The sequence below is a fragment of the Scyliorhinus torazame genome, chromosome 1 (genome assembly GCF_047496885.1).
Source record: "Scyliorhinus torazame isolate Kashiwa2021f chromosome 1, sScyTor2.1, whole genome shotgun sequence".
Taxonomy (NCBI): domain Eukaryota; kingdom Metazoa; phylum Chordata; class Chondrichthyes; order Carcharhiniformes; family Scyliorhinidae; genus Scyliorhinus; species Scyliorhinus torazame.
Genome location: NC_092707.1, coordinates 385,807,168 through 385,825,620, shown reverse-complemented (window position 1 = coordinate 385,825,620; position 18,453 = coordinate 385,807,168). Strand labels below are relative to the sequence as shown.

The 18,453-nt window shown below is 49.8% G+C and overlaps 1 protein-coding gene across 13 annotated transcripts in view; it reads left to right on the top strand.

Annotated features, from left to right (window-relative positions):
- Positions 1–18,453, top strand: part of akt3a (v-akt murine thymoma viral oncogene homolog 3a) — a 594,281-nt gene that overhangs the window by 525,110 nt on the left and 50,718 nt on the right. For all 13 annotated transcript variants that reach the window (XM_072512671.1, XM_072512686.1, XM_072512765.1 and 10 more), the window contains one exon: positions 14,398–14,485. In XM_072512671.1, coding sequence (XP_072368772.1) covers positions 14,398–14,485 — 88 coding nt within the window. The remainder of the gene's footprint in view (positions 1–14,397; positions 14,486–18,453) is intronic.

The window sequence follows — 18,453 nt, the reverse complement described above, 5'->3', positions numbered from 1 at the left end:
GCAGCTATTGGCTAATGTTCGGAGGCTATTGAACGTGATAATGATGGCCATAACTGGCTGGGAGGTGGAGGTGGTTGTGCCAATGGGCGCAGAGAAGGATTTTGAACTGTGTGGAGTGGCGTAGTGGTATTGCCACTGGACTTGTAATCCAGAGAGCCAGGTTATGGTCTGGGGTAGCTGGTTTGTATCCCACCATAGCAGATGGTGAAATTTGAATTCAGTGAAAAAAAAATCTGCAATTAAAAGTCTAATAATAGTGACCATGAAACTATTGCCGTTTGTCGTAAAAACCCATCCGGTTCACTAATGCACTTCAGGGAAGGAAATCTGCCGGCCTTATCCAGTCTGGCCTACATGTGACTCCCGATCCACACAGCGGTGTGGTTGACTCTTAACTTCCCCCCCCACTTAAATGGCCTAGCAAGCCACTCAGTTCAAGGGTAATAAGGGATGGGCAACAAATACTGGCCGAGCCAGCGACGCCCACATCCCAAGATCGAATTAAAAAAAAAATGTTTTCGAGATGCTGGGGCGATTCAGTTTGGACAGGGGCTAGTACACTGAGTGAGGTTGTTGTATAGGGCACCTAACTTGTGTGCGGACCAATAGGGTCAAGTCGGAGTATTTTGGGTTGTACCGGGTGGACGAGGCAGAGGTGCCCGCTCTGCCCTTTGCTCTTTGTCCTAGTGATTGAATCATTAGCAATGGCACTTAGGGCTTCAAGGGATGGTGGGCCATTGAGAGGAGGGTGAGGTGGAGCACCAGTCTCTTTATACGCTGAATACCTCTTATAATTTGCAAACCCGGTTGAGAGCTTCAACATGATTATGGGCGGTGTTCAGTCTTTTTTCAAGGTATAAGCTCAATATGAGGAATAGTGAAGTATTCCAGATTAACACCCGGAGACGGGCAATTAAGGAGGTTACTGTTTCAGTTGGCAGGAGTGGGCTTTTGTTATCTGTGGATACACGCACACAGAGTTGGGTCCAGCTGCACAAGTTAAATCTGGCAAAGCTGGTGGAGGGAATGAAGGAGGACTTTAGGAGGTGGGATGTGTTGCCTTTGTCATTGGCTGGAAGGACCCAGACAGAAAAGATGACAGTGTTGCCAAAGTTTTTGTTCCCAATTTTTGTGCCCAAGTCTTTTTTTTTAGTTGGGTGATTAAGATACTGGGGTTCGTGGGAATGGTTCCCCGGGCTAGGAGGGTGTTGGCGAACATAGATATAGTTCGGAAGTGAGCGGTGGATGGAGGTCGGTGTGGGTATGGATGGAGGAGGCTTAGTGTAAAGGGGCGTTATAGTTGGCGCCTCTTCCGTTCTCGCCGGCCAGGCACTCCACTATCCTGGTGGTGGTATCAGCGTTGAGGGTGTGGAATTATTGTCAGCAGCACTGAAGGATGGAAGGCATGCCCCTGTGGGTGTCGATTTGTGATGATTACAGGTTTGTTCTCGTGGGGCTGGATGCGAGGTTTCCGGGGTGGGGGCGGTTGGGGATAGTGTGTTTTTTCAGGGGGGGGGGTAAGTTTGCAGAATTGGAAGAGCTTGAGGGAGTGTATGGGAATGGGTTCAGGTGCCTGCAGGTGAGGGACGTCTTGAGGAAGGAGGTGGGTTCGTTCCCGCAGCTGCCACTCCAGCGCTACAGGACAAGCTGCTGTCCAAGGATGAGATAGGCGAGGGTAAGGTGTCAGATATATAAGGGGAGCTGAGGAGGTCCGGTGCAACTGGGAGGGGCAATGCAAGCTGGGGTGTGGAGTGAGGCTCTGCGGAGGATAGATTCATCCTCGTGTGCAAGACAGAGTCTCATGTAGTTTAATGTGCTGCATAGGGCTCATATTGACGAATGTGATATAAAATTGTTAGGTTAAATATATTAGTTACAGACTTCCGGGTGCGGCGATGCGGAGCTAAGCCGCACGAGTCGGCAGCTCCCGCTACCACGGACTTTCGGGCTCGCTAGAGGAGCCCCAACGGAACTTTTTTCGACAAAAACCCGTGGGGAAGGGAAGAGAAGGTCCCCCTCCAACGCCTATGAAACAGACCCGAAGTGCAACGGCCAGAAAAGTGGCACTGGAGCAACGGGAGAAGCAGGGTGAAAAAAAAAAAATGGCGGCGGCCAGGGACAAAGGAGAGCTGCAGGAGTTCATCAAGCGCTGCTTCGAAGAGCAGCGCGAGGAGATGCGCAAGGAGATGCTGGCGCCTATGCTTTCGGCAATTGAAGGACTCGGGATCACCCAGAAGGCCCACGAGGTTAAGATCCAGGAGGTAGAGAAAAGAGTCAGCCAGAACGAGGACGAGCTCGTGGGCTTGGCGGTGAGAGTGGAGCAGCACGAGGCGCTACACAAGAGGTGGGCGGGAAGACTCGAAGACCTGGAGAACAGGTCGAGGAGAAAGAATCTGCGGATCCTGGGTCTCTCTGAAGGAGTGGAGGGGGCCGACTCCGCGGCATATGCGGGCACAATGATCGGGGTGCTGATGGGCGCGGAGGCCCCCCCGGGGTTGCTGGAGCTGGAAGGGGCGCACCGGGTGCTGCCGAGGAAGCCCAAGGCAAACGAGCCGCCAAGGGCGATGGTGGTGAGATTTCACTGGTTCACAGACAGAGAGAGGGTCCTGAAATGGGCCAAGAACATAGAACATAGAAAATACAGCACAGAACAGGCCCTTTGGCCCACGATGTTGTGCCGAACCTTTGTCCTAGATTAATCATAGATTATCATTGAATTTACAGTGCAGAAGGAGGCCATTCGGCCGTTTGAGTCTGAACCGGCTCTTGGAAAGAGCACCCTACCCAAACTCAACACCTCCACCCAACACCAAGGGCAATTTGGACATTAAGGGCAATTTATCATTGGCCAATTCACCTAACCCGCACATCTTTGGACTGTGGGAGGAAACCGGAGCACCCGGAGGAAACCCACGCAGACACGGGGAGGACGTGCAGACTCCGCACAGACAATGACCCAATCCGGAATCGAACCTGGGACCATGGAGCTGTGAAGCAATTGTGCTATGCACAATGCTACCGTGCTGCCCTGAAGAACAAATAAATCTACACTATATCATTTTACCGTAATCCATGTACCTATCCAATAGCTGCTTGAAGGTCCCTAATGTTTCCGACTCAACTACTTCCACAGGCAGTGCATTCCATGCCCCCACTACTCTCTGGGTAAAGAACCTACCTCTGATATCCCTCCTATATCTTCCACCTTTCACCTTAAATTTATGTCCCCTTGTAATGGTTTGTTCCACCCGGGGAAAAAGTCTCTGACTGTCTACTCTATCTATTCCCCTGATCATCTTATAAACCTCTATCAAGTCGCCCCTCATCCTTCTCCGCTCTAATGAGAAAAGGCCTAGCACCCTCAACCTTTCCTCGTAAGACCTACTCTCCATTCCAGGCAACATCCTGGTAAATCTTCTTTGCACCTTTTCCAGAGCTTCCACATCCTTCCTAAAATGAGGCGACCAGAACTGTACACAATACTCCAAATGTGGCCTTACCAAAGTTTTGTACAGCTGCATCATCACCTCACGGCTCTTAAATTCAATCCCTCTGTTAATGAACGCGAGCACACCATAGGCCTTCTTCACAGCTCTATCCACTTGAGTGGCAACTTTCAAAGATGTATGAACATAGACCCCAAGATCTCTCTGCTCCTCCACATTGCCAAGAACTCTACCGTTAACCCTGTATTCCGCATTCATATTTGTCCTTCCAAAATGGACAACCTCACACTTTTCAGGGTTAAACTCCATCTGCCACTTCTCAGCCCAGCTCTGCATCCTATCTATGTCTCTTTGCAGCCGACAACAGCCCTCCTTACTATCCACAACTCCACCAATCTTTGTATCGTCTGCAAATTTACTGACCCACCCTTCAACTCCCTCATCCAAGTCATTAATGAAAATCACAAACAGCAGAGGACCCAAAACTGATCCCTGCGGTACGCCACTGGTAACTGGGATCTAGGCTGAATATTTGCCATCCACCACCACTCTGACTTCTATCGGTTAGCCAGTTTGTTATCCAACTGGCCAAATTTCCCACTATCCCATGCCTCCTTACTTTCTGCATAAGCCTACCATGGGGAACTTTATCAAATGCCTTACTAAAATCCATGTACACTACATCCACTGCTTTACCTTCATCCACATGCTTGGTAACCTCCTCAAAGAATTCAATAAGATTTGTTAGGCAAGACCTACCCCTCACAAATCCGTGCTGACTATCCCTAATCAAGCAGTGTCTTTCCAGATGCTCAGAAATCCTATCCTTCAGTACCCTTTCCATTACTTTGCCAACCACCGAAGTAAGACTAACTGGCCTGTAATTCCCAGGGTTATCCCTAGTTCCTTTTTTGAACAGGGGCACGACATTCGCCACTCTCCAATCCCCTGGTACCACCCCTGTTGACAGTGAGGATGAAAAGATAATTGCCAACGGCTCTGCAATTTCATCTCTTGCTTCCCATAGAATCCTTGGATATATCCCGTCAGGCCCGGGGGACTTGTCTATCCTCAAGTTTTTCAAAATGCCCAACACATCTTCCTTCCTAACAAGTATTTCCTCGAGCTTACCAATCTGTTTCACACTGTCCTCTCCAACAATATCGCCCCTCTCATTTGTAAATACAGAAGAAAAGTACTCATTCAAGACCTCTCCTATCTCTTCAGACTCAATACACAATCTCCCGCTACTGTCCTTGATTGGACCTACCCTCGCTCTAGTCATTCTCATATTTCTCACATATGTGTAAAAGGCCTTGGGGTTTTCCTTGATCCTACCCGCCAAAGATTGTTCATGCCCTCTCTTAGCTCTCCTAATCCCTTTCTTCAGTTCCCTCCTGGCTATCTTGTATCCCTCCAATGCCCTGTCTGAACCTTGTTTCCTCAGCCTTACATAAGTCACCTTTTTCCTCTTAACAAGACATTCAACCTCTCTTGTCAACCATGGTTCCCTCACTCGACCATCTCTTCCCTGCCTGACAGGGACATACATATCAAGGACACGTAGCACCTGTTCCTTGAACAAGTTCCACATTTCACTTGTGTCCTTCCCTGCCAGCCTATGTTCCCAACTTATGCACTTCAATTCTTGTCTGACAACATCGTATTTACCCTTCCCCCAATTGTAAACCTTGCCCTGTTGCACGTACCTATCCCTCTCCATTACTAAAGTGAAAGTCACAGAATTGTGGTCACTATCTCCAAAATGCTCCCCCACTAACAAATCTATCACTTGCCCTGGTTCATTACCAAGTACTAAATCCAATATTGCCCCTCCTCTGGTCGGACAATCTACATACTGTGTTAGAAAAGCTTCCTGGACACACTGCACAAACACCACCCCATCCAAACTATTTGATCTAAAGAGTTTCCACTCAATATTTGGGAAGTTAAAGTCACCCATGACTACTACCCTGTGACTTCTGCACCTTTCCAAAATCTGTTTCCCAATCTGTTCCTCCACATCTCTGCTACTATTGGGGGGCCTATAGAAAACTCCTAACAAGGTGACTGCGCCTTTCCTATTTCTGACTTCAACCCATACTACCTCAATAGGGTGATACTCCTCGAACTGCCTTTCTGCAGCTGTTATACTATCTCTAATTAATAATGCCACCCCCCCACCTCTTTTACCACCCTCCCTAATCTTATTGAAACATCTGTAACCAGGGACCTCCAACAACCATTTCTGCCCCTCTTCTATCCAAGTTTCCGTGATGGCCACCACATCGTAGTCCCAAGTACCGATCCATGCCTTAAGTTCACCCACCTTATTCCTGATGCTTCTTGCGTTGAAGTATACACACTTCAACCCATCTCCGTGCCTGCAAATACTCTCCTTTGTCAGTGTTCCCTTCCCCACTGCCTCATTACACGCTTTGGCGTCCTGAATATCGGCTACCTTAGTTGCTGGACTACAAATCCGGTTCCCATTCCCCTGCCAAATTAGTTTAAACCCTCCCGAAGAGTACTAGCAAACCTCCCTCCCAGGATATTGGTGCCCCTCTGGTTCAGATGCAACCCGTCCTGCTTGTACAGGTCCCACCTTCCCCAGAATGCGCTCCAATTATCCAAATACCTGAAGCCCTCCCTCCTACACCATTCCTGCAGCCACGTGTTCAACTGCACTCTCTCCCTATTCCTAGCCTCGCTATCACGTGGCACCGGCAACAAACCAGAGATGACAACTCTGTCTGTCCTGGCTTTCAACTTCCAGCCTAACTCCCTAAACTTGTTTATTACCTCCACACCACTTTTCCTACCTATGTCGTTGGTACCAATGTGCACCACGACTTCTGGCTGCTCACCCTCCCCCTTAAGGATCCTGAAGACACGATCCGAGACATCCCTGGCCCTGGCACCCGGGAGGCAACATACCTTCCGGGAGTCTCGCTCGCGACCACAGAATCTCCTATCTATTCCCCTAACCATTGAATCTCCTACAACTATTGCTTTTCTATTCTCCCCCCTTCCCTTCTGAGCCCCAGAGCCAGACTCCGTGCCAGAGACCTGACCGCTAGGGCCTTCCCCCGGTAGGTCATCCCCCCCCAACAGCATCCAAAACGGTATACTTGTTTTGAAGGGGAACGGCCACGAGGGATCCCTGCACTGTCTGCCTGTTTGTTTTTTTCCCCCTGACTGTAACCCAGCTATTCTTGTCCAGTACCTTGGGTGTGGTTACCTCCCTGTAACTCTTCTCAATCACCCCCTCTGCCTCCCGGATGATCCGAAGTTCATCCAGCTTCAGCTCCAGTTCCCTAACACGGTCTTTGAGGAGCTGAAGTTGGGTGCACTTCCCGCAGGTATAGTCAGTGGGGACACCGGTGGTATCCCTCACCACCCACATCCTACAGGAGGAGCATGTAACTGGCCTAGCCTCCATCCCCTCTTACCTTACAGAATATAGCTGCTGTGTGGACTAACTAGATCTCCGCCCTCCGACTCTGCTCCCAGTCAGCTACACTTCCTGTAAACTCCTGGCTCTCTTCGCACTCTTTGCGGAAATGTCGGAAACAAAATGAAAGGAGCACCTTACTTCCTCCTCACCTAACTCCCTCGGTCACCAAACTCTCACTATCGCACTCAAAAAGCACCAAATTCAGCACTCAGTGCAAACAGAAGGAGCGGAGCAGCAAGTGGGACAATGCTCAGATTAGAATATACCCGGACTGGAGCACGGAGGTCGCTAAGCGGAGAGCGGGTTTCAACCGGGCCAAAGCGGTGCTGCATCGGAAAGGAGTGAAATTTGGAATGTTGCAGCCAGCTCGACTGTAGGTCACATATAATGGCCAACACCACTACTTCGAAACGCCCGAAGAGGCGTGGACCTTTAAACTAACTGAAAAGTTGGACTCTAATTGATGGTTTGTGAGGGTAGGGGATATTTGAGGGTTGAAGTATGATGGCGGTTGTATATAGGGGGGCAAGCACGCGCAGGAAATGTTATATGGGCTGGGGACGAGAGACAAGGCCGCAACAGAAGCTACGTCAGGGGGGGCGGGGCAGGCTCTGGAAAGCGCGGGGTTTTTCTCCCACGCGCGGGAAGAAAGGTGGGAGGGAGAACGTAGGAACGTCTACTGATGGGGAGATTCCCACACCGGGGGGGGGGTCAAAGGAATGGCGGGGGAAGCCGGGGTCAGCAGGCGTCAGCTGACTTACGGGAGTGATATGAGGGGAGCAAAAAAGCTAGACGGGGATCTAGCGGCGGGGGGTGGGGGGGGAACAAGGTTGCTGCTACACTGGCCGAAAGGGAATGGGACACAGAAGAGGTGGCCGGGACGGAGTTCCCCGGTTGGGGGCCTGGAGGGTGAGGGAGATGCGGACACGGGACTGGCCCAGAAAAGGAGATGGCTATTCGGCGGGGCGGGGGGAGAGCCCCTCCAATCCGGCTGATAACGTGGAACGTGAGGGGCCTGAACGGACCGGTGAAGAGGGCTCGAGTGTTCGCGCACTTGAAGGGATTGAAGGTAGACGTAGCTATGCTCCAAGAGACACACCTGAAGGTGGCGGACCAGGTTAGGTTAAGAAGGGGATGGGGAGGACAGGTATTTCACTCGGGACTGGACGCGGAAAATAGAGGGGTGGCAATTCTGGTGGGAAAACATGTGTCATTTGAGGCCAAGACTATCGTAGCGGACAATGTAGCGAGATACGTGATGGTGAGTGATGGTAGGTTGCAAGGGACATGGGTGGTGTTGGTAAATGTATACGCCCCGAACTGGGATGATGCTGGATTCATGAAGCGCATGTTGGGGCGCATCCCGGACCTGGAGGTAGGAGGACTGATAATGGGAGGGGACTTTAATACAGTGCTGGATCCAGCACTAGACCGCTCCAGATCAAGGACAGGAAAGAGGCCGGCGGCGGCCAGGGTGCTCAGGGGGTTTATGGACCAGATGGGGCGAGTGGACCCATGGAGGTTTGCAAGACCGCAGGCCAGGGAATTTTCTTTCTTCTCCCACGTACACAAGGCATACTCCCGGATAGACTTCTTTGTGCTGGGCAGGGCGCTCATCCTGAGGGTGGAGGAGATGGAGTATTCGGCCATAGCCGTTTCGGACCATGCCCCGCACTGGGTGGAAGTGGGGCTGGGAGAGGAGAGGGACCAACGCCTGCTGTGGCGGTTGGATGTGGGACTGCTGGCAGATGAGGTGGTGTGTGGGAAGGTAAGGGGGTGTATTGAAAGGTACCTGGCCCCAGATCCTTAACGTTGCCGCCACCACCGGGCTCGTGGTGTACTTTGGCGGAGATAGTGGCAGCCATGGACGCGGAAAAGGCCTTTGACCGAGTGGAGTGGGAGTACCTCTGGGAGGTGTTGCGTAGGTTTGGGTTCAGGGGAGGGTTTATTAGCTGGGTTAAGCTCCTTTACAGAGCCCCGGTAGCGAGTGTAGTGATGAACCAGCGGAGGTCGGAGTACTTTCGGCTGTACCGAGGAACGAGGCAAGGGTGCCCTCTGTCCCCCCTGTTGTTTGCATTGGCGATCGAACCCTTGGCCATATCACTGAGGGAGTCTAGTAAATGGAGGGGGGTGGTCCGCGGGGGAGAAGAGCATCGGGTGTCGCTATACGCGGACGACCTGCTGCTGTACGTGGCGGACCCAATGGAGGGGATGGTGGAGGTCATGCAGACTTTGAGGGAGTTTGGGGAGTTCTCGGGCTATAAGCTCAATGTAGGGAAGAGCGAGCTTTTTGTACTACAGGCAGGGGACCAAGAAAGAGGGATAAGGGACCTACCGCTGAGGAGGGCGGAGGGGAGTTTTCGGTATCTAGGGATCCAGATAGCCAGGAGCTGGGGGGCCCTACACAAATTGAATCTGACGAGGTTGGTGAACCAAATGGAGGTGGACTTCAAAAGATGGGCCATGTTGCCGCTCTCGTTGGCTGGTAGAGTGCAGTCGGTAAAAATGGTGGTCCTTCCGAGGTTTTTGTTTGTGTTCCAGTGCCTCCCCATCGTGATTATCAAGGGCTTTTTCAAGAGAGTAGGTAGGAGTATTATGGGGTTTGTGTGGGCGAACAAAACCCCGAGGGTAAGGAGAGAGTTCCTGGAGCGCAGTAGGGACCGAGGAGGGCTGGCGCTGCCAAACCTAGGGAGCTACTACTGGGCAGCAAACGTGGCGATGATCCGTAAGTGGGTTATGGAGAGAGAGGGGGCGGCATGGAAAAGGATGGAGATGGCGTCCTGCAAAGGAACGAGCTTGGGGGCGCTGGTGATGGCACCGCTGCCGCTCTCGCCATCAAAGTACACCACAAGCCCGGTGGTGGCGGCAACGTTAAGGATCTGGGGCCAATGGAGACTGCATAGGGGTGCAGTGGGAGCCTCGGTGTGGTCCCCGATCAGGGGTAACCACTGGTTTGTCCCGGGGAAGATGGACAGGGGGTTCCAGGACTGGCACCGGGCGGGGATTACAAGAATGGGGGACCTGTTCATTGACGGGTCATTTGCGAGCCTAGGGGCACTGGAGGAGAAGTTTGAGCTACCCCCGGGAAATGCATTCAGATATATGCAGGTGAGGGCTTTTGTGAGGCGACAGGTCAGGGAATTCCAGCTGCTCCCGACACAGGAAATTCAAGACAGGGTGATCTTGGGTGTATGGGTCGGGGAGGGCAAGGTTTCGGCAATACACCAAGAGATGAAAGAAGAGGGGGAAGTGCTGGCAGAAGAGTTGAAGGGTAAATAGGAGGAGGAGCTAGGGGAGGAGATCGAGGAAGGTTTGTGGGCTGACGCCCTGGGTAGGGTCAATTCCTCCTCCTCATGTGCCAGGCTCAGCCTGATACAATTTAAGGTGGTTCACAGAACGCACCTGACGGGGGCGAGGTTGAGTAGGTTCTTTGGGGTAGAGGACAGATGCGGAAGATGTTCAGGGAGCCCGGCGAACCATGTCCATATGTTTTGGTCATGCCCGGCACTGGAGGGGTTCTGGAGAGGAGTGGCGGGAGCAATATCTCAGGTGGTGAAAGTCCAGGTCAGGCCAAGCTGGGGGCTAGCAATATTTGGAGTAGTGGATGAGCCGGGAGTGCAGGAGGCGAAAGAGGCCGGCATTCTGGCCTTTGTGTCCCTAGTAGCCCGGCGAAGGATCTTGCTAATGTGGAAGGAGGCAAAGCCCCCTAGAGTGGAGGCCTGGACAAACGACATTGCTGGGTTCATAAAGTCGGAGAGGATTATGTTTGTGCAGGGGTTCTACAGGCGGTGGCAACCGTTCCTAGACTACCTCGCGGAGCTTTAGAGGAAGGTCGGTCAGCAGCAGCAGCAACCCTGGGGGGTGGGGGGGGGGGGAAGAGGGGGGAACGAGAGATTGCTTGAGGGGACGGACGAGCGGGGGATAACATGGAGGGTGGGGGAAACTGGCACGAATGGGCGAGAGCCAGTGTATAAAGCTATGTAAATATATCATCTTACCATGTATATATCTTGCTCAGGGCGATTTTGTGTTATTTTGCTGGGGGGGGCGGGGGGGGGGGGTCGGTGGTTATTGTTTGTAAAGGGAAAAAATTGTTTTGGTGAAAAACTTTAATATTTAAAAAAAAAATATATATATATATATATATTAGTTACAGTAATGTAGATGTAGGCCGGTCTAATTCTAGGGAGTTCACAGACAAAGGATTTCAGAGAGCATGGCAAGGAAGGGGGGGAGGGGTGTCTGGTAGAGGAGAAGAAAAGGATGCTGGGTAACAAGAGGCCAGGGGAAGGAATGAGAAGTGAGCCAATTAGGATGTATGGCCAGGTCAGGAGGGGTATAGGATGACCTATGGGAATCGTTTGTGAAATTTGATGCCATTTGAATGTATTTGTAGAGATTCCTTTGTCTCCAATAGCACTCGATTCTGAAGACCCAGGAGGCTGCTTGTGTCCTGGGTTTTTGTGAAGCGAGTCAGACTTACAAGTTGGGTAAAAATAAATAATACTATGCCTACAGATCCATCTCAAGTTTTATTGAGGCCAGACTGACGGGTAAAGAATTCAACATTTGTCAATATGGTGGGGTCTAGGAGGAGCCGTTTTTTTCCAAGGGTGTAAGATAGGTGTGGGCGGTGTGCAGGGAGTCGGCGGACCATGTCATTTTGTTTTGGACATGTCTGAGGTTGGAGGAGTTCTGGAAAGGGTTTGCAAATGTAATGTTGAAGATTTTGGGAGTGGAGCTGGCCCCGAACCAGTGGGTGGCGATTTTTGGGGTGTCGGAGGATCTGGGTGCAGGTAGGGGAGAGGCTGATGTGGTAGCTTTTGCCTCCCTGATGGCCCGAAGGCAGATCTTTCTGTGCTGGCAAGCCTCGGAGCCGCCGAGAGTGGAGGATGGGGGAGCGACCTGGCAAAGTTCCTCCGCCTGGAAAAAATTAAGTTCACCATAAAAGGGGCGGAGGAGGGGTTCTCCACAAGATGAAGCCTGTTCATTGGCTTCTTTAAGGGACATTAACATATCAGCGGGGGGGGTTCTTTGGGTTTTGGGGAGGCTGGGGGTAAAAAGGGGATGAAGAGGGCAGTACGGAGGAATAGGGTTAATGGTGTATGGTTTGCTGGTGCTGTTTGGTTGTTTCTCTTCTGTATATATTTGAAAATACCTCCAATAAGATATTTTTTTAAAAAAGATAGTTGTGAAGCAGGAGAGAATCGGTGGGAAGGAGTCTTGAGGAGCAAGAAAGGCAACTTCAAAATGGGGTCATGCACACTCCTTCGGCCCTGATGCGGAATGCGCTAAAGCAAAAGCCCCAATACAAAGTGCGCATGCCAGTCCTATTTGTATCCACGACACTGAAGCAAAATGTCGTTGAATGAGACAGCTTAATGAAACTTAGTTCACAACTCTCTGTTAGGGCTGTGAACCACACGTCATGTCTTAGTTGGCCTGACTCCACAGTAAATTGTGTGGGGGGGGTTAGGAGATGACTACCCCCACGATGGAGTTGATCAGGTCAAGAGTGTAGGGTGTGAACTTTCTACCACCCCCTTATCGTGCGGCAAGAAAAATTGGGGGCGGAAATCCCAGGATCTGGTCCTGTCCAACATATTCACTTAATAAATTTAGAGTACCCAATTATTTTTTTCCAATTAAAGGGTAATTTAGCAAGGCCAATTCACCTACCCTGCGCATCTTTGGGTTGTGGGGTTGTGGCAGACACAGGCTGCCTAACCATTTTAATTGGCTCCAGAGTCCTTCCAACTCTTGCAAAAAATCTAACCCCAAGTTCGCCCAGTTGAAAGCTTTGTATTAATCTACTTTTTATTCATACATTTTGAGTGGGTCATACTTTGGTCATTATTTATTTCTTCTTACCTCTTTTAATTTTTTCAAATTGTTTGAGGTGGGAAAATTTGAGTTGTTCTCATTTCCAACATCCATATCCACATCTGGTGCTGCACAGATGACATGCCTAGTCAAATTTGTGTATTTTGTTGCACAAAATACATCTTGATATTATTTTAGGATTCTTGTGATTTTCAATAATTCGCAGTCCAGCTAATGGAATGCTGTGATTTATTGTGAATTATTACTTGATTATTTTGTGTTATATCCTGGGTCCCAGAATAACCAATCTGCATCTATCTATTTGTGACTCTAATTATAATTCGGGCTTCCTCCCAACATTTTAAGCTCATGTTTATTTCCTACACCTGTTCTCCTTGTGATTCCTGAGTGTGACCAGCAATTAGTGTCAAATTACAGACAGTCCTTTGGTATGGATGTACCTGCTAGGTATTGGCATGAAATTGCTTGAGTTTGCTTTGCTAATAAATTAGTTACATTATGGGAGGGTTTCTACTGGTGGTACTGTCAGAAAATCTATCCAGGAAGCCACCACTCCGCTCCTGGACTTGCCCTGATAGAAGGAAAAGTCTACTGGGCAGCACTGTTAGAATGTATTGCTGTACAGCACAAGCAGGTCAATAAAGACAATCCAGGTGATGAGACGCATGTATTTGCTGTTGGTATTTTGCCCGACCTCGTGTACTTTGTGGAAGAACAACAACTCCCTCCTACCAGCGGCAGCACTGTAGTGCATTGTATTAGAACGGTCTTTACAGCTCAGCTCATCGGTTGAAAAGGAACTGAATGAAGGTCCCAGGGATGAATTGTGTAGCATTGCTAATCCATGTCTTTCTCTCCTGTTTTTTAATTCCAGTCTCCTTAGTTTGGGTGATGATCTCATCTCAGACTAGCACCATTAGGGCTGTTTAGCAAAGGGCTAAATCGCTGGCTTTGGAAGCAGATCAAGGCAGCCAGCAGCACGGTTCAATTCCCGTACCGGCCTCCCCGAACAGGTGCCGGAATGTGGAGACTAGGGGCTTTTCACAGTAACTTCATTTGAAGCCTATTTATGACAATAAGCGATTTTCATTTCATTTCATTTTCATTATGTAACCAACTACCAGTAGAGGACCACCGCTTTTCTGGCCATGTTCCTAATGGCCCACTGTGTCAGAATGCTGCATCCACAATGCACAGTTTAAGTTCCTGAAACAGTTTTTCAGCTTGTCATATGAATATTAATAATTTTTGAGAGAAAAGGACATAATTATTGTAGGAAATCTTATCCAGGATTGCGGTTTTACATATTCAGCATCCAGAGTAGACGGGTATTCATCGTGGATTGGGAAGTTTGCTGCACCCTCACCTCTCAGCAGCACCTAGTCTGTAGCTTGTGAAAAGAATAGACAAATGAGTAAATTCTTAGCAAAATACATTTTCAATCAACATTTAAAAAAACATAGGTATAGCTGCAGTTCCGTTAATTTTCCGTCACATCTGGTAACTGTGAATTTCAAACAAGTAAAACAATCTAGTTATATTGTGACAATGAGTACCCAAAGTCTCCAGAACAAAACCATGAAGGAGTGAAGGGGAATTGTTTTAACAAATTGGATATGCACTGTTAATTCATTCTGGTTTTGCCATCAGGCTTGGTGGTGGTCCAGACGATGCAAAGGACATCATGCAGCACAGCTTTTTTACTGGAATCAACTGGCAAGATGTTTATGACAAAAAGGTTGGTGTACTTCATTCATCCATTCTTGTCATGCCAACTTGGGGCCAACCAGGTAATGGTTTCATCAATCAGCAGTTAGAAAAATAATATATTGATTTAAGTAAATCTCCACTTGAAACATCTTGAAATTTCTTGCAATAAGAAAGTTGGTTGATTCAAATTATGCTTCATCAATTTGAAATCTTAAATATCATGATTATATTGTTTCCCTTGCTTTCAGTGGATTACTCTCTATCGCAAAATGGAATATCTTTGATTCTGGAATATTTTGACTGAAAACTGAATGTTTCTAATCTGTCAATTTAAGTTTTTTAAACATGTCGGTGCCACATGTTTCTGAATTCGCTCAATTATGTTAAAAATATATATTTCTATTATTAGCTTACAATCTGTTACTATCTTTCTAAGTTGATGGGAAGATTAATCACAACTAATAATAATAATCTTTATTTGTGTCACAAGTAGGCTTACATTAACACTGGTGTGGAGGTGCTGGCGTTGGACTGGGGTGAGCACAGTGCGAAGTCTTACAACACCAGGTTAAAGTCCAACAGGTTTGTTTCGATGTCACTAGCTTTCGGAGCGCTGCTCCTTCCTCAGGTGAATGAAGAGGTATGTTCCAGAAACATATATATAGACAAATTCAAAGATGCCAGACAATGCTTGGAATGCGACCATTAGCAGGTGATTAAATCTTTACAGATCCAGAGATGGGATAACCCCAGGTTAAGGAGGTGTGAATTGTGTCAAGCCAGGACAGTTGGCTTGACACTGGCTTGAAACTGTCCTGGCTTGACACAATTCACACCTCTTTAACCTGGGGTTACCACATCTCTGGATCTGTAAAGGTTTAATCACCTACTAATGCTCGCATTCCAAGCATTGTCTGGCATCTTTGAATTTGTCTATATGTATGTTTCTGGAACATACCTCTTCATTCACCTGAGGAAGGAGCAGCGCTCCGAAAGCTAGTGACATCGAAACAAACCTGTTGGACTTTAACCTGGTGTTCTAAGACTTCGTACTGTACATTAACACTGTAATGAAGTTACTGTGAAAAGCCCTTGGCACCACACTCCGACGCTTGTTCGGGTACACAGAGGGAGAATTCAGAATGTCCAGTTCACCTAACAGCACGTCTTCGGGACTTGTGGGAGGAAGCCGGAGCACCCGGAGGAAACCCATGCTGTCACTGGGAGAACGTGCAGACATCGCACAGACAGTGACCCACGCCAGGAATTGATCCCGGGTCCCTGGTGCTGTGAAGCAACAGCTAACCACTGCTACCCATGTGAGATCCCCTTTTGAATGCAGACCAGAGGTGTCCCATCTTTAAGCTCTAGTCTAGGCTGTATTGTTTGATCTTAACCAGGACAGCAGTAGGAGCATTTTAGCTGACCTCAAGCCTCCTGGCTGAAGAAAATAAAATGCCGGTCGATAATGGCAATCGGCTCAATGCGTCGGCATTTGCTATCTGCGTACCTGGTTTGTGCTCCAGAGAATACTCGTATGCAGCAAGCAACAAAGCCCAGCGCTGGATCCGTGCGGAAGCAATGGGCGGTATTGGCTTATCCTCTCTGAAAAGTCCCAGCAGAGGCTTATGATCAGTCACGGTAGTGAAATGGCGGCCATACACGTACTGGTGGAAGCGTTTCACCGCAAAAACCACTGCCAGGCCCTCCTTCTCGATCTGCGCGTACTTTTTCTCCGCTGCAGTCAATGTGCGGGAGGCGAAAGCTATCGGTCGCTCGGCCCCGTTCTCCATCTTGTGGGAAAGGACGGCCCCAATACCATACGGGGATGCATCACATGTGACGAGCAAAGGTTTTCCAGGATCATAGTGGGTTAGTAACCCAGACGACGACAATTGTTGCTTTACCCGCCGGAAAGCGGTTTCTTGCGGCTGACCCCAAACCCAGGTGTGATTTTTCTTTAGCAGAAGGTGCACCTTCTCTGCGATGGGGTGCAAACCTTCACGGTCCACCCGATAACCGAGGTAGACTACTTCCTTTGCCTGAAATACGCACTTTGTGCAACGTAAACGGACTCCAGCCTCCGAAAGGCGTCTAAGGACAGACTCCAGATTTTCCAAATGTTCCTGATCCGACGTCCCTGTAATCAAAACGTCATCTAAGTAGACAGCAACACGTGGTAAACCTCTCAAAATGCCCTCCATAACACGTTGAAAAATTGCGCAGGCAGAGGATACTCCAAAGGGCAACCGTGTATATTCATACAGGCCCCGGTGTGTATTAATCGTTACATATGGTCGGGAGGCAGGGTCCAGCTCCAACTGGAGGTAGGCGTGACTCATATCTAATTTTGTGAACGAGAGTCCACCTGCAAGCTTCGCGTAGAGATCCTCTATGCGAGGCATTGGATATCGGTCGAGTCGGGAAGCCGTATTCACTAAGTTTATAGTCGCCACACAAGCGAACTGTGGCATCTGGCTTCATTACAGGTACAATTGGTGCTGCCTAGTCAGCAAAACGGACGGGCCTGATAATACCCAAACTCTCCAAGCGAGTGAGCTCCCCTTCTACCTTCTCGAGCAAGGCGTAAGGCACTGGGCGCGCCCGGAAATAGCGCGGCGTGGCTCCTGGTTCAACTTGGATACGGGCTACGGCCCCTTTTATTTTCCCCAAACCAGGCTGGAATACATCTGGGTATCGTCCTAGCACCTCAGTCAACCCTTCAGAAACTGTTTGGAGGATGTGCTGCCATTGCAACCGCAAATGGCGCAACCAGTCCCGACCCAACAGGCTGGGCCCATGGCCGCGCACCACGATAAGTGGGAAACGCCCCTCCTGGCATCCATAAACAACAGGGGTCATTGTAGTTCCTGCAATGTCAAGTGGTTCCCCCGTGTAGGTGGCCAACCTGGCCTGTGAGTCGGTTAATGTAAGGGTCTGTATACCCTGCTTGATGCGGTCGAATGTCCTCTGGGCGATCACGGAGACCGCTGCGCCAGTGTCCAACTCCATCTCAAGCGGGTGGCCATTGACCCGTACTGTCACCTTAATGGGGGCCACACGGGGAGCTGCCACACAATGCAACTGCAGGCAGTCGTCCTCCGTCTCCACGTCCTCTGGAGTAGTCGCCGCAGGTTCAGCCACATGGAAGGTACGGCCCCTGGGCTGGTCCCAGTTACGGCCCCTGGGCTGGTCCCAGTTTTGGTCGGAACGACGGCGCCTCTGGCGCCCCCGGGACCGCCGTCCGCGACGGGGTCGGCGCCTACAAGTCTGACACGGACATGGCTCCTCATACATTGGTTCTGGAGAAGGCTCCCTTCGGGGAGGAATGTCCGACGGCCACTGGCGTCGGTCCGGACGTTGCCTCGCCCAAGGTACCGCAGGAGTGCGGGGGGACATTTTTGGACGGAAGGGGTTGCGCCCCAAGGCATGCACTTCCATTCCCTGTAGCTTCTGCACTTCTCGTTCTGCGCTCTCTCAGGACAATACTATTTGAATTTGCAAAGTCAATGTTGGCTCAGCTAACAACTTGCTCTGGGTGGCCGCATTGTTAATACCGCAAACCAAACGGTCGCGTAACATTTCTGACAAGGTCTCACCATAGTCACAGTACTCCGCAATCCTGCGTAGCCTGGATAGAAAATCGGCAAGGGATTCTCCAGGGCTCCTCTCAGCGGTATTAAACCGGTAACGCTGGACTATCGTGGACAGGGTTGGGTTAAAATGTTGCCCCACTATATTCACAAGTTCATCAAACGTTTTGGTGTCTGGCGCAGCTGGGTACGTAAGGCTCCTAATCACCCCAAACGTATGCGGGCCGCAGGCAGTGAGCAATATGACCACCTGGCGCTCGTTTTCGGTGATATTGTTTGCCCGGAAATGGTAACGCATCCGTTGTGTGTACTGGTTCCAGCTTTCCAGCGCAGCATCAAAAACATCCAAACGTCCGTACAGAGGCATGGTATAATAGAAAACAACTTCCAACCTGTATCCAAC